This window comes from Gavia stellata, chromosome 1 (assembly GCF_030936135.1).
Source record: "Gavia stellata isolate bGavSte3 chromosome 1, bGavSte3.hap2, whole genome shotgun sequence".
Lineage (NCBI taxonomy): Eukaryota > Metazoa > Chordata > Aves > Gaviiformes > Gaviidae > Gavia > Gavia stellata.
The window spans coordinates 72,914,935-72,930,562 of record NC_082594.1 but is presented as its reverse complement, the minus strand read 5'-3'; the positions used below and the strand labels follow the sequence as shown (position 1 = coordinate 72,930,562).

Below are 15,628 nucleotides of genomic sequence, written 5' to 3'. Positions count from 1 at the left end.
AAAAACGCTAAGCTGAAGTCTTCTGGTAATTTAAACACTCATTTCAAATGCTTCCAACAGTGCAAAATATTTTCTCTATTATCCTAGTCTGCATTTCAAAGGGGAGTTCAAAGGAGGTTAAAATATTCTTAGTTTTTTAAACTATTTAAAAGTCGTTTCTTAGTCTATTTAAAAGATGTTCATTACTTTTAAGGCAACACCCTCGTATAATTTTAATAAGGTCAGAATGTTCTGTAATAGCCACTTTGAATCCTGGGGGAAAAAGAAAACCTACCATCAGCAATGAAAATAACTGACACACACACACATATATATGCACATACATATATATATACACACGTATGTATATAACTATGTCCCAGCATTAATAAAAATAAAATACATAAATACACTTATCTACATTTTTATACTGGACATCCTACCTGCCCATCACAGAATCACAGAATCACAGAATCACAGAATGACAGGGGTTGGAAGGGACCTCTGGAGATCATCTAGTCCAACCCCCCCACCAGAGCATGTTCACCTAGACCACACTGCACAAGAATGCATCCGGGTGAGTTTTGAATATCTCCAGAGAAGGAGACTCCACAACCTCTCTGGCCAGCTTGTTCCATGCTCTGCCACCCTCAGAGTAAAGAAGTTCCTCCTCATGTTTAGATGGAACTTCCTATGACCAAGTTTATGCCTGTTACCATCTTGTTCTGTCCCTGGGCACCACTGAGAAAAGACTGGCCCCATCCTCCTGGCACCCACCCCTTCAGTATTTATAAGCATTAAGAAGATCCCCCCTCACTCTTCTCTTCTCCAGACTAAAAAGACCCAAGTCCCTCAGCCTTTCCTCATAAGAAAGATGTTCCAGTCCCCTAATCATCTTTGTAGCCCTTTGCTGTACCCTCTCTGGCAGCTCCCTGTCCTTCTTGAACTGGAGAGCCCAGAACTGGACACAGTACTCCAGATGCGGCCTCACCAGGGCAGAGTAGAGGGGGAAGACAACCTCCCTCGACCTGCTTGCCACACTCTTCTTGATGCACCCCAGGGTGCCATTGGCCTTCTTGGCCACGAGGGCACATTGCTGGCTCATGGTCATCCTGTTGTCCACCAGAACTCCCAGGTCCCTTTCCACAGAGCTGCTTTCCAGCAGGTCAGCCCCTAACCTGTACTGATGCATGGGGTTATTCCTCCCCAGGTGCAGTACCTTACATGTGCCTTTGTTGAATTTCGTAAGTTTTCTCTTTGCCCAACTCTCCAGCCTGTCCAGGTCATGCTGAATGGCAGCACAGCCTTCCGGTGTGTCTGCCACTTCTCTCAGTTTTGTGTCATCAGCAAACTTGCTGAGGGCACACTCTATCCCTTCATCCAGGTCATTGATGAATATATGGAACAGGACTGGACGCAGTACTGACCCCTGGGGAACACCACTTGTTACAGACCTCCAACTAGACTCTGTGCCACTAATCACAATCCTCTGAGCTCTATCAATCAGCCAGTTTTCAATCCACCCCACTGTCCGTTCATCTAACCCACACTTCCTAAGCTTGCCTATGAGGATGATGTGGGAGACGGTGTCGAAAGCCTTGCTGAAGTCAAGGTAGATAACATCCACTGCCCTCCCCTCATCTATCCATCCAGTCATGCCATGGTAGAAGGCTATCAGATTGGTCAGACATGACTTCCCCTTGGTGAATCCATGATGACTACTTCTGATAACTTCCACACATTTGAAATTGTTCCACAGGGCTCTCCCCTTCTAATTTATTTTACTTTATTTTTAATAACTTTATTTTAACTTATTGTTTTTAATAGATTTCTGTCTTAAAAATATTATTTTAAATGTACTTTTTTGCTTTTGTACTATTACTGCACAGAAAACGAAGGCACCGGGCAAGCTATTTTTTTATTAAGGCTGTGCTCCTATAGAGATTACAAGTAACTTCATGTTTGAAGCTACGCCTGTGTTTGTACCCCAAACAGAAACTCAGTAAAATCAGACATGCAGAAAACTTTCCATAGTGGCTCAAGAATCTGCCTTCAGTATGCTGTGGAAGGATCTCTTTTTGAACGGTCATTCTTGGCACCGTGAGATTTTCAACATGTTTTTCAACTGATGCTGAACATGAAACTATTTTTAACGATGAGATTACTTATCTTTTGATAAAAAGGATGAACGTATAGACACACATTGTAAAATCAAAAATGTGAAAAGAAGTAAGCTGAATTTCATTCATGGTCTTTGCCAACTTTTAAACAAATACATTTGCATGTAATTTATGTTTCAGTCAGCATATCCCAGTGAGTAGCAATTTAGTCATGAAGTACCAAGCCAGCTCCACCAATAGGACAATAATTTTCCGTGAATTCTCTAGGTCAGAGGGAGCAACGTTACCATGTGCTGGAGACAGAAAAATATTTTCACCTCTTTGCTTTAATTATTCCTAATAATTTGAGACTATTGAGATATTTGAGATAATTTTCTTTCAGGCATCACAGTATTAGTGTATTTTTCCAGATTTTCTCTTCCATTACTGTAACTGTTAAAAAAAAAACCCAAACCACCAACAACGTTTCTTTTTAAAGGAGGAGAATGTCAGAGGTTAAAAATGCAAGACAATGAAAAAGGAGAAATGTAACAGATAGCTCCTATCTCTTATTAACATATGAGCAGTATGAGGACATACTTGTTCTCTGGATCACTTTCTCCATTATAACAATCCATCATCAGACATTTGTCATGAAAGGTCTTCACTTTTTCTAGGTCTCTTTCTCCCTGTTCAATCTCTCTTTTCAAAAGACGTATGTCTTCACTCTAATAAAAAGAAAATCAAATGTTTTATTACAATTACTCCTAAACATGCTTCCTTTCTGAACTGAAACTATGCAAGCTCTGATAATAATTTTGAATAGTGACTTAGTTAGGACAGCTGCATAATTCTGTATACTTTTTCAGGTAGTCTCTCTGTTTCCTAAGTCATAGTTTGTTTTGTTCACTTTCTGTATGTATGAACAAGCTTATAGAGAACAAGATTAATATGTGGTTGGCAATACAGCCTTTCAAATTAATCTTCCTTTTTAGGAAAAGGACAAGCATTCCCAAACAAGCCAGTTACCCCTTGAGATATGAACAGCCATATTTCTGAATTCCAAGCAAGCAAGCAAATAAATAAGTAAATAAATAAAATGCAATAGAAGATACCTTCATTACAACTGTTGTCCTGTCATTCTACAGATCACAGCTGTATCACATACTGACCCTAAAAAATGGGAAGTAAACCCCATACTCTACAAGTAAACACTGGAGCTGGCAGGGAATCATTTGGACTACAGGAGGAAACAGGAAGGAAATTCCAGTGGTGATCCCTTTACAACTCCCACAGGGCCAGTCTGGAGATGGACAACACAGACTCTGGTCCTCATCTTCCCAACAGTGTCACAGAGTTCACATCAGCAGAATCACCAAAATTGCCCAGTACACTGTGATATGTTTCAAGAGCTGGAGTATTTTCACATCTTCCTTCTAATAGGTGTCTGCAAAGTTCTAAATTTCCTGCTACTGTCTTGTTCCTGGTTGTTCTCATTGTTCCACTACCACCATTTCTAAAATTTGTGGAACTAATTAACTGAGTGTTAACTTTAATTAAAAACAAGAATATGCTTTAAATGGGTGTTTCTGTTAGTCTATTCAGAAATTTCCTATTGGGCATTGCTTGGTTGAGCTGCTTAGTCACACTTGATAGGTCACTGCTATTCTAGTAATTTTACTCTTTATTGATCTCTCCCCAGTGGCTATTGTAGAGCAAAATTCTAGCAAAATTCATAGAATCATTTATTCATCAACATGCAAATTCCGCTCTGCATTCTCTCATTTATTAACAGAATACAAACCATAGTTTCATTTTAAACAGTAACTTATTTCTGAGAGAGCAGAGATCATGTGTGTTTCTTCCAGAGCTGAATTTGGTTTATCTGTCTGGTTTTTGGGTTTTGGTTTTTGGGGTTTTTTTTTGCAACAGTAGCGCTACAAATGTACTTTGCATGATATTTGGGCTTTTTTGTTGTGGTCTAATAAAATTTCATAAGCAAAAAATGTCACACTCACAGCTTCCACATCACTTCAAATCTGACTAGGATTAACCCTCTTTTTTTAATAATCTATTGTAATATAAAATCACAATAATGTGAGTCCTCTGGTTCCTTCAATAGCATGAAGAAACAAACAAATTTTCAGATACTCACAACATTAAACTCTGAAGCATCAGGATCAGTCAAATAAATGTTGTAATAATGAAATCGTCCCTCTGTTTCAGTAGATAGTTCATACAAAAATTTATTAGCTTCTATATCATCACAGTTGAAGGATACAGTATGGATGGGAATTTTACGATGAAGCTGGACTTGAGCCAAAACTATTTGGGGGGGCTGAAAATAAAAAAAAATTATATTAAACATGTGGCATCTAGAAGTGTATTTATCAAAATATGGAGAATTTGTAAGAATTAAATTTGCTTAGAGACAGATATAGAACAGTTAAAAGAATACATTTTATATAGATTGCGATTATATAAAATGATCTGATTTAAAACTGAATTTGAAACACTAATAATGCATTAAGGCACAGGACACTAATAAAATAAAACGTAAATTATAACATAATCAGTACTCTTTGTTTCTGAAGTCTTAAAAGAAATTACTAAAGTATAGGAAATTAAACTACTACATTGGTGTTTAGTATCACTGGATGTATATAACTGAATATTTTTGGATGTATAGAACTGTTGATATTTTTATTAAGCTAAATTAGTTCAATGACAAGTTGATTCAATACCAGGAAACAAAATAGAGGCTAAGAAAATAGGAAACCTAGTGTTCCTCCTCCAATAAAGAAATAAAAATTAGGTGAGAAGGTAAAAGATCTACCATGTCTAGAAATGTTGAAGGATCTGGTAGAAAGAAATTATTGATTCAATTCTGTAACTTCTGATAACACTTCGGTTGCTCAGAATACTGTCATAAATCTTGAGAAATTTAGCTTTCTCCTGATATTTGCAATATATTTGTTTGTTGTACTTTAATAGTTAAAAGCAATCTTGGCAATTTCTTCTTTTTCATTTAAAAAGTATAATATAAATCATAAAAGCCATTATTAACTAGGTAAAAAGAAATTAAGTGTTCACTAATTTCTAACTTAATAAAAATACTAAGATGAAGAATCTGAATAAGTGTATGTTAAGCCAAAATATTCTTTAATAAAATATGAATATATGCTCCTAGCTAGCAAAAGTAAGTGTGAAACAATGCAAAGATTTTCATCTGTTGTAAATTGAGTTTTAATGAGTGACAGCCAATAACAATCAACTTGTCTTTAGAAAATACCAAAGATTAAAACTAAAGTTAAAAACAACGTTAAAAGATGTAAGTCAAAGTTTCTCATCTGCTAATTTAAACCAGGTTTACATTTTGATATTCAATTTACTTTGAAGCATATAAATCCACCCTTCCTCATGGGCCACTTATCGAGAAAAACAGAACAAAAAGAAAAGTGAGCCCTACCATTTTTCTTCCTTATCAAGGTATAAAGAAATTATTTCTGCAAGTTTATGATGCTTTCTGAATCCTAGATTTATTATATATGCTTCAGTAATTAATTTTATGTACCCTTCAGCCCAGCTGTTTACGTAATTCAGAGTTTTGCTGCATATCTGCCATTACAACCAAGCTAAATTTTCAAGGGCAAATGAAGTATTTTTAAAATGTCATTGTCAGCATACCAGCTAGTTTTCACCATGCATTACAGCTTCAAAGCTCAGTTCTACCTAATTTACATCATTATATCTGATCAACAAGTGTTTTTTTTCCAGTTTTTCGTTGGTGTTATATAATGCCATATAACATGAAAAAGCCTCATTTTAAGTCATGGTAAAACTACTTTCAAAAATAAAAGCATACTTTTGATTTTGTTATCCAATTAAACCTAGACTTAAAGCAACTCCAGACTGCTGCTACTCCAGAATTGCGTCTACATGGGATCAAATTTGATTCAGTAGGATAAAAATGGAATCATATGGAGACCTAATGGAATATCTTTATATGAAAATAATGTAAATTAATAATTAGGCCCTTACTCCTCAGATGTGACACAGTCTTTGTGTAAGTTCTTCAACAGAACATAAGAAGGCATCTACTTATATATTTGATGTGTTCTTTGGGGAAAAATGTTGAACACAAATGGTTTTTTTTAATTTTGCTATCAATCATTTTCTTTTTAGGTTTTCAAGCCATCAGAGAAGATTGCAGAGTTTTAATATTTAAATCCAACCATACCATGGGACCATCATTATTTTTTTATTTTCAATTCATGAGATAATTGTACTAAGTTAGGGAGATATTTTATTTACCACAAATCCTAACCTTGATACTAACATAAAGCTTTATTGTTTAATCCATACCAGATTCTTAAAACACCTCATGAGAAATGTCATGAGTTATTATGGCCCAAAGACTGGACTGTGGGCAGAGAGTTCTAATCAAAACACCTTCACAAACAGCACATTTCTCAGATACAATTTTTCAATATTATGACAACATCCAAGAGACTCAGCTCTGCATGTATGAGCCTTCTGACACCATCACTGTAGCACCACACTACTGCATTTTCTGTTTTCTCCCTTCAGAAATACCTGGTCAGGTCTCCCATCAGTCAAGAGATAAATAGCCTGAGTGTCGGTATCGGCAAGAGCAATTTGGAGAGCTTTGAGTGTATTTGTGGAACTTCCAACCTAAGAAACCAAAAAGAAGATGACAAACAGCTATAAATATTAACAGTTCTTTGCCTTTGTTCTTAAATTAATAATGACAGTGTACTGATTCAATGGATATTACAGAACTGAAATGAGTAATAAAAAGGTGAAAATATGTATGTCAAATAGCTAGAAAAATCAAAGCAAGTGTCAAAGTATCATAAATTGGTACCAAATTGGTATTCAGTGCTTATGTAAACATACATAAGCAAAATGCTGGCAACAGAAATATGAGCTGTAGAAGCAAGAGCAATCACTAAAAGACTATAAACACATAGGAAGATGTAATATAAAAGATGCATTCTATTATGTTTTCCCACTGCTGCACCTGATTGCCAACTCATCACACTTCCTTGAAATACATTTCTTATTTAATCAAATATTTCAAAAAGTCAGCAAAAGAGTTGCACAGATTTATTTCTCAAAAAAAGGTAAAGAACTTCCTGGTTTTCTGAACTATTTTTTTTCCAGACTATCTCACATCTATCCCCTCAGCACATCAATGTAAACATAATTTATTTTTTAGCACAAAAGTTAGCTATAACAACAAAAAATACACAGTAAAGCAATACTGTGCTCCCTAAAAATTCATATTTGAGTAATATTAGCACTTTTCCAGTATCATCCACATACTTAGTGATCATGATCTGCCTTTTTTCTTTTTAGACTAAATGCAACTCTAAACTCACCAAAACGCATTTCATGGTTTATAGGAACCTAAAAACTACAGTTTAATTCTTCAGATTTCCACCTTTCAAACATTCAGTGTAGAAAACTTCCCAAATTTAAGGAAAAAGTAAAGTTTTATCAGAATGGAAAAGTGTTTCATCAAGTCTTACTCTTAGTTTTTTAATGGGGCCAAAGCAAAATCCCTGCAAAGATATGAGTCTGTTTTATGCCAGTATAACACCCGAGTACTGCTCTGGAGGGCAGTGAGGATTGTAGTGGTGTGAGAAGAGACTCAAGATCCACATGTGTAATGCATTACAGAAGATAAATATAAATCACTAACATCATTGACCCATACATGCAAAAATATGTTAAGAGATAGTATTATTTCTTCAGTCCTATTAATTGTGTTACAACTTCTTCCAGTCCATCCCTCCAGCAAACAGTACTATTAGAAGGGGCAAAGTAAGTAAATCAGGTGAAATGGAATAGGAGGTACACTCTGAGAGTGGCTCTGTACAGCTACGTAAAAATGTATGGGCCAGGCAACAAGATAGCTCAGATGATACTTTATAATCCTATCTTCTAATTCACAAGCAATACTTACCAGTACCCACTCATAAGAAATAACTAGCCTAAGCCATTTTCTTTGTGTTAAATGTATTTAATATTCCTAATGTTTTAGTAAGCATTATAAAGTTTTAGGCACACATCACTCATTATTATGTATAAAATGGCTATCCTGGTTCTTTTCAAAAACGGTACCTGGATTTGATCTGATTTGAAACAAAACAACTTTTTCCACTATATCATGGGAGAATACTGTCGATGCTGATGATGTGAGGGAAATAACTATGTACCTTATGGTAAAAGCTGTTAATTTTAGATATCCTAGTTGCTACTGTTACAAATGAAGACTGTTTTTATCAGTGTTTAAACAAAGTTGACATGCTTGAACCATGTGGCATAATCTCCCCCAAAATTTTAAATGTTATCACCTCTAAAGGATATTTAAGGAACAGTTGGTTACTGTTTATAGTTCAGCTTCCTTATTCAACATCCTGGGACCAAAGTGTAGAAAATGAGATCAAAGGATCTACTCTGATTAATATTCCAGAGCAACCTTCTGTTCATTTCAGCTTCACTGTAAAGCCAGCTTTCTGATCTCAGACTTAGGCCTGCACTGCTTTAAACAGACTAAAACGTCAGCAGCAGATGTCATCCCCGAAAAAAGTAGACTGTTCTTGTACTATTCCCTGTACCATTTCAGATACCTAGATCTGAACTTAGAAGGTAATTTGTAATCAACAATTCATAACTTCATGAATAATGATGAAAAAGGCCATTCCCAAATGCATATATAAGGTGGTATCAAATTATAGTAGTTCAAAGTATTATCAAATTTGCATAATGCTGTACCACATATATGGATTAAACAGAGTCAACTTTTCAAGTCTCAAGGAAGGCAGTAAAATTAAGTTTACTAACCTCAGTTATAAGTATTCACCAATTACTCAGTGAGGCCACACTAATACTTTCTTTTCTCCATGTGTTTGTCTGTTAGTATTTTCCGAGAATACCAAGTTATTTATCTTGCTTTGTAGTCTCAGAGGTTATTATGTAACCTCCCCAATTCCCTCATCCCCAGGAATTTCATGATTAAGTCTGAGGAAGAGCTGTCATAATGCTGAGGGGTTTCATTACATAAACATGTTTTTTTCTGTTAGAAAACATAACATGGGATATATCTGTACTGTTGTATGACTGATTTTCAGTCCTGTGCTCATAACATTGCTGTCCACATTTGACACACTGACTGGTCCTAAAGCTGCTGACAGTTACAGTCTGGTGGGTGACTGTGGCTGGACTACAGGCATTTCTACTCATGGGCAAAATCCTCAGATTTTGGCCACTGTCAGAGAAAGAATATTGGGTAGATAGACAGAAGTTTGGTCTGAGTTTGCTCTCAAGTTCCTATGAAGGCTAAAGTCAGCTGTCTGTCTGCGCACCAAAAGGGGCTAGCTCACTGGCACCAGTTTCCTGTATTGCCTCTGAGCTATAAGTCTGCCAGCAACAGCCCTCATCCATGCAGCATCCCTGCAGCAAGTGTGACAAATTTAGACACAGGGTCTGAGCACTGCCATGGTTCCTACAGAAATCAAATTGGCCAGTGTTTGCATTGTGGCTAGTAAACATAGCAGGCTGCGAGTTGAACTAATATGGTGTTATAAACAGGTCCACTGTTAAAAGATTATTATACCTGACACAGATAATACGTTGTACTCAGATCTACTAAAGTCTATACATCATCTATATTTTCAGCTTACCCAAGTCAAATACTTAGCCAATCCAAAAATACCCCAGCCATACAGAAAGAGAAGACACAAATATAAATTTGTACAAACACATTTTGTAATAATTAGCTTCTGTGTTACCTCAAGCCCTTTTATCCAAAGCCAAGCATCTTGCAAATTTTCCTCATTAACTTCAGCAAGTTTCTCTTGCCATGCCACTGCTTGGGCACTAAATTTCACAAAGTTAAATCTCTTTTTGTGTCTCAGTTGTTCCTGTAAGAGACAGCAACTGAATTTTACTCAGTGTTAAAAGAAAAAATACTTATATCCTGAAATACTAATAAGAGTTTTTTTAATTAATGTATAGTTGATTATACGGTTACAACAAATTATGATAATATTCAGTTATGGTATACAGAGTGACACATAGAGACAGAGGATATTATTGCCTGCAATTATTAAGATTACTTGAACTTCCCAATGTAAGTCTCCATTTACTCATATTTCTCAAACTACTTGAACAGCAAATGTCTAGGAGGGCAAGAAAGAGAGAGACGAAACTGGGTATGAACAGTGGTATAAGGAAGAGATTATGACTGCTTACCAAAGGAAATTGAAATCAGAATCAAAGTAAGACATAATTTAGAGGAAGAGAATAAGAATCAAATGTAGAGCACTGGCAAGGGGAACTAGGACAGAAAGAGAGAATTAAGTTAAGAATTTGCTGAAGTTGCTTTTGGACAGAAGTTATAAGGAGGAGAAGATCTGTGCAAGCTAGTACAAACTTTCAGAGCCTGGAATATTTGTCCCCCTTTCAACACCATTTCTGTGCAGCTGCCTGTCAAACCTTCCGGCACAGTATCTAATCATTTTCTAGTGCTGATATGTCTAGAGTACCACATCATACTACATCCTATCACTTATGCACTTAGCTCAAAAATCTCTCTGTTGTAGTTTTAAATATTCTAGCCTTACTAATGATTGCTATTGATGCCAGACTGATGGCATTTTTATTTGTCAGTTACTCCTCTCAGGTCTAAAAAAGTTAAGATGAATCATGTTTTAACAGTGCCTGTTTCTCTCAAATATTAATGTAAGTTTAGGTAACATCATTGTAGATTTCTAAAACTAGGTGAGTCAAATCCTATCTCAGGTGTGTCTCCCAGTACTCACTGCTTTTGAAGTACTTCTGCACTTTGCAAGTCCCTTTGCAAAGTTCTGAGTCACTGTAACATGCAAGCAAGTTCAAAACATTCTACACTCTCTATTGTAAAAGTAGGAAAGTGAATCTAGAACACACATTACAAATCACAACATGCCAGTGGAAATGGATGACACTGTTTAAAAATAAAAATGAAAATGCCAAAAGGTGTTTCATTGCATAGTTTTTTTGGTTTTTTATTTTCTTTTTTTTAGGAGGGAGGTGGTTTGAGGGGAAGAAGAACTATTTAAGCCTTTTAATTTTTAACATTTTCTCCACATTTTTTCAAATATTTGTACAAATGAGGGGGAAAAAAATTAACTGAAAAATGAGCACACCAAGAAAAATCAAAATATTTTTATAAAACTGCTATTTAAAAAAAAAAAAATTAAAAAAAAAATTAAATTAACAACCATCCAGAAAAGATCAGCCTTCTCTAAAATGCTCCTCAGTCTTCAGAATCATCACTTTATCATACCTGTATGAGCTGAAATATTTTCTCCTTCACCAGTGGCAGCTTGTCCTTCATAGACTGGGATGTATCAATAAGAATATAGACATCATCTTCAAACACATTCCCAAAAAGCCCTCTGCTTCCTTGTTGAAGCCACTTAATCCTGGTGGAGGGGGAAAAAATAGTCAAAACCTGGTCTGTAAGATCTTTGAAGCTTTGCGTATCAGAATGCAACAGGATCTTTTTATCACTGCTGTACTTCTTATTCTCCTTCCATAAGCACCTGTTACTAGACACTGTCAGAAGCCGTATATCGGCCTTGGTGAACCAATTCTCTGTCACAACATAACAACAGAAGGCATTTTTATTTCCTAATTTCAGTAGGAGACAGACAAAACAGACAAAGTAATACAGCACCTTCATAAAGTCAATTATCAGGTAGTTTGAGCTGGGAAATCCCACGTTCCCAGCCTGAACTCAGGAAATCATTTAAGCATACGCTAATATGCCTCACTTTTCAGGAAACCACTTGAAAACCTATTCTGCAAGGAACTTCAGCACTTTGAGGAGTCTTAATATATAACACAGATGCTTCAATGCTTTGCTGACCTTGAGCCTTAAATACAGAATTAGTTTTAAATTTTACATGGAATTGAAGCATGCCTGCCAGTTAAATATGTGCATGCATACTGCTGTGTACAAGAACATTTCCTCAGTAATGGCTGCAGCAGGTCCAAATCTGATTTCCCTTGAGAGTCATAAACTACTCGTCTACCCTGAAACAGAGACGTTTAACAGACAGAATATAATGGCCCTGGGAAAAATATTACTCATCTCCACAGAGGTTTAAAAAAATGATATCATGGAAACTTAAAGGATCTTACTACATTTGCTACTGATAGCTATTTTGCCATTAGTTATTTCCCCCAAAGTGTTTGATGTGGTCTACCAAGACTTTTTAACAATGAGATGAACCATTCAAAACAGCAAACCCATAATCTTGGCTTGGATTTCAAAAATATATACTCACCAAAATCCTTTACCTCAAATTTTCCTTTCACAGTATGTTAGCCTAAATACAGCAAGATGAAGATAAACTAAAAGGAATAACAAAACTCTGCTTGACCTTGCTAAATGTAATCAGGCTGTTACACTTTTGGTAGAGGAGCAGCAACAAAATGAAAGTTCTGCTTTTTTCAGTTAGACATCTCTTTGTCCTAATATACAAAACAGAGGGCAACATTTATTCTTTCTCTCAGTTTTGCAATATCCATTTTGAAAGTTTCCTTCTTCTCCTAATGTAGATATAAAAGCCAATTTACTTTAGGGCATCTTTAGGCCAGATGAATCAGACCCTCAGATTGCCTGTTTTTTTGTAGATGTCCTACAAAATCTAAGAGTGTATCAATATGGCTGCAGAAAAGTAAACTAGGGAGCTAGCTTGAGCACTGAACTTCCGATCATATGCATTACTTAATAGCTCATGCCCTAACTCTGATCTAGGCTGTTTAAACTGGTCTTCAACACAAAGTTGCAAAAAGGGCAGATAACCATTATCAGTATGGGCACAAGCCAAGCTGTGCTACTTGTTGTCGGAGGTATCACAAGGGATCCTAGGTACACAGGATGAATGTTTACCAAGTTTTATTGATGATTCTAGACGTTCTCTGCCACCTTATGTCTCTTTTGGCACTTTCAGCAGTATTTCAGTGCAGCCTGACTTTCACATTTGTGTTTCAGAAGGAGAACAAAAGATAAAAACTGTTCATCAGTTTTCTTACATGGCTACTAAAAAATCCTACACACAAGACTGACCTAAAATGGATTTCTGGCTTAGTACTGCTACTGGCAGTTTACCAACCACTTCAGCTTATTATGACAGTAAATGTCAAACATTTCAACACCAATGAAAAATAATACAAACTGATTTTACGTGACAGAACACTAACCTTCCTTCCACTTGTCTGAGAGCGGTCCTCATTTTCTTTTCATACTGCTTATACTTTTCTGTACTAACATAAATGTGAACTATAGATCCATCTTTCCAGAAGGTATGTACAAACTTGTCACAGTATTTTGCATGAATTACCTTCCTCTTTGTCTCCTACAGCCAAGAAAAACATGTTTCATGTTCCAAACCACATTATTTTGCAGTGCCCTTAATATTTGGCAAACAAACTTCAAAGGTACATGCTTACTGCACATGAACAGGTGCAGAAATAGACATGGGATAGGGTGGTCACAGAATTTGCTCCTAGCAAAAGTCAGCAGAAACTGGTTTTATTCTTTTAGCTAGCAAGAACAGAAGCTTACCAAACAGTGTAATGGTAGAGCTTGAGAAAAACAAATAGAAGACAAATTAATCCAAATTTGTCTAAGGACCTGCAAACAGTAGAGCAACTGAGACCAACACTTCTTCTAAGCAAAAATAAAGATGACAAGCAGTCTTTGCCCTACTCACACAAATACACAGAAAACCAAGGCATTGCTTAAGCCAGTCCTGATTCTTCCTTGCAGATTATATGTGGAACAGGAAGGAGTCATTGAAACAGTCATTTTCAAATAGGCCTTGGAAAAAATCTTATTTATGACCATCTTTGTCCCATTCCACTAAGCTGATTTTAACAAAAACTACAAAACAACAGACCATACACTTTATCATAAATTCATCTATCAGTCGAGTTTTCAAGTTTTAAAAGAAAAAACTAAAAACTGATAGGACGTGAGGGAAAATTAACAATACTCACAGCATCAGTTTGTGAAGATTCATCCTCTGGTTTAGTTTTTATGTCAACAATCCCATCTGCATGGCGAAAAGTACAATCAGCAAGTGCATCGTACAGTGTGAGCTTCTGAGCTTTCAAGCCATACTTCTGCAACCACTTCTCAGAAGTCAAGTATTTGTCAGATGTATGCTTTTGCAATGGATGATCAGCTTTGGTTGCTAATAAAGAAAATAAAACAAACAAAATCTCCTGTATAATGGTTTATTTTGGAAAAGCTATTTTAAAAAACAGGCTATGATACTGGAGTCAAAATTTTCAGACTGATTCTGCTTGCACTGACAGCATTGGAGTGAGTGGATATTTCTGACTGATTTTTAATAGTCTCTACTTCAGTTGTGTTTTTTTTTCTTATCAGACAATTCTTCGCAACAAATTCCTTTGTAACTAGGTAAGTAGCTACAGGATCAACATATAAAAGGAATATTCTTAGTGGTATGAAGGTTGACTTAACTTTTGTACTGATTAAATTACAAAATGCCAGTGAAGATTCCTGTATAAGATGTCTAGCTTCAAGGAGTATCATTTGAGAAAATGAAACAACAGAAGATATAATTGAAAATACAGTTGAGAACATTGGTTACATTGTCATTGGTCTTTTTCAGAGAAGGCCATTTAAAGTAAAAGGCAAACTACAACGTTTTCGGAAGAGATTTTACTGTGTTTGTCTGCAATATTGCCTTTTTATAGGCTGAATATTGCAACATGTATCCCAAGCCACAAATCACCTCTAAACCATCTTAACATTTTCTCTAGTTCTACACCCTCCTCCTAGCATTTTTAATTGATACTGAAAGAAACAGGGTATTTTATTTGTCTGATCTGGTATGACTGTTCTTATGTTTAGCCTTTTATGTCATATTGTCTTAGAAATTTTCTAAGGACCATCTTAAGGTTGGGCACTGCACATCTCTGGATACTGGTAATAGGATACAGGACTCTACGCTCACTCATAACTAGCTCAATAAACCACACCTAAACCAAATGACCCAGCAGTGGGTCTCATAGCAGGGTGAATTTATTTTCTTATACTTTAATGTCAGTGGACCTAGGTGGTATAAATGCCTACTCTGTTTAGATGCAGCTACAGTGACAACAGTATTAAGATCCTGAGCCTGTAAACAAACTTATGGAGACATCTACTGCCTTAACACTCACAGAGATCAGCCAGCATCAGGGCAGGTGCAGAGTCCCAGCCTGTCCATATGGAAACATTTGCTTTCTGATTGCTTGTGGTCCTTAGAACAGCCAGTGTGGCAAGTGCCACAAATGCACTCACATAATTTTAAAAAGAAAACCGTAGTTTTCTTTCTTCCACATGCTTTATGTAAAAAGTCATGTCTCAGTTCAGGTAACTAGTGCATTATCTGGAGAGTCAGCAGAAAAATTGCCTCTTTTTCTCTGTTTCTTCTCCTGCAGAACATCATTGCAAT

At 36.1% G+C, this 15,628-nt stretch overlaps 1 protein-coding gene across 1 annotated transcript in view; it reads right to left on the bottom strand.

The window, feature by feature from the left end:
- The window catches only part of VWA3B (von Willebrand factor A domain containing 3B), a 71,552-nt gene that overhangs the window by 32,731 nt on the left and 23,193 nt on the right, over positions 1-15,628 (bottom strand). Inside the window, exons 9-15 of the mRNA XM_059815546.1 lie at positions 14,160-14,347; positions 13,362-13,516; positions 11,437-11,575; positions 9,899-10,030; positions 6,675-6,773; positions 4,234-4,416; positions 2,679-2,806 (exon numbers count right to left, since the gene is read on the bottom strand). Coding sequence (XP_059671529.1) covers positions 2,679-2,806; positions 4,234-4,416; positions 6,675-6,773; positions 9,899-10,030; positions 11,437-11,575; positions 13,362-13,516; positions 14,160-14,347 — 1,024 coding nt within the window. The remainder of the gene's footprint in view (positions 1-2,678; positions 2,807-4,233; positions 4,417-6,674; positions 6,774-9,898; positions 10,031-11,436; positions 11,576-13,361; positions 13,517-14,159; positions 14,348-15,628) is intronic.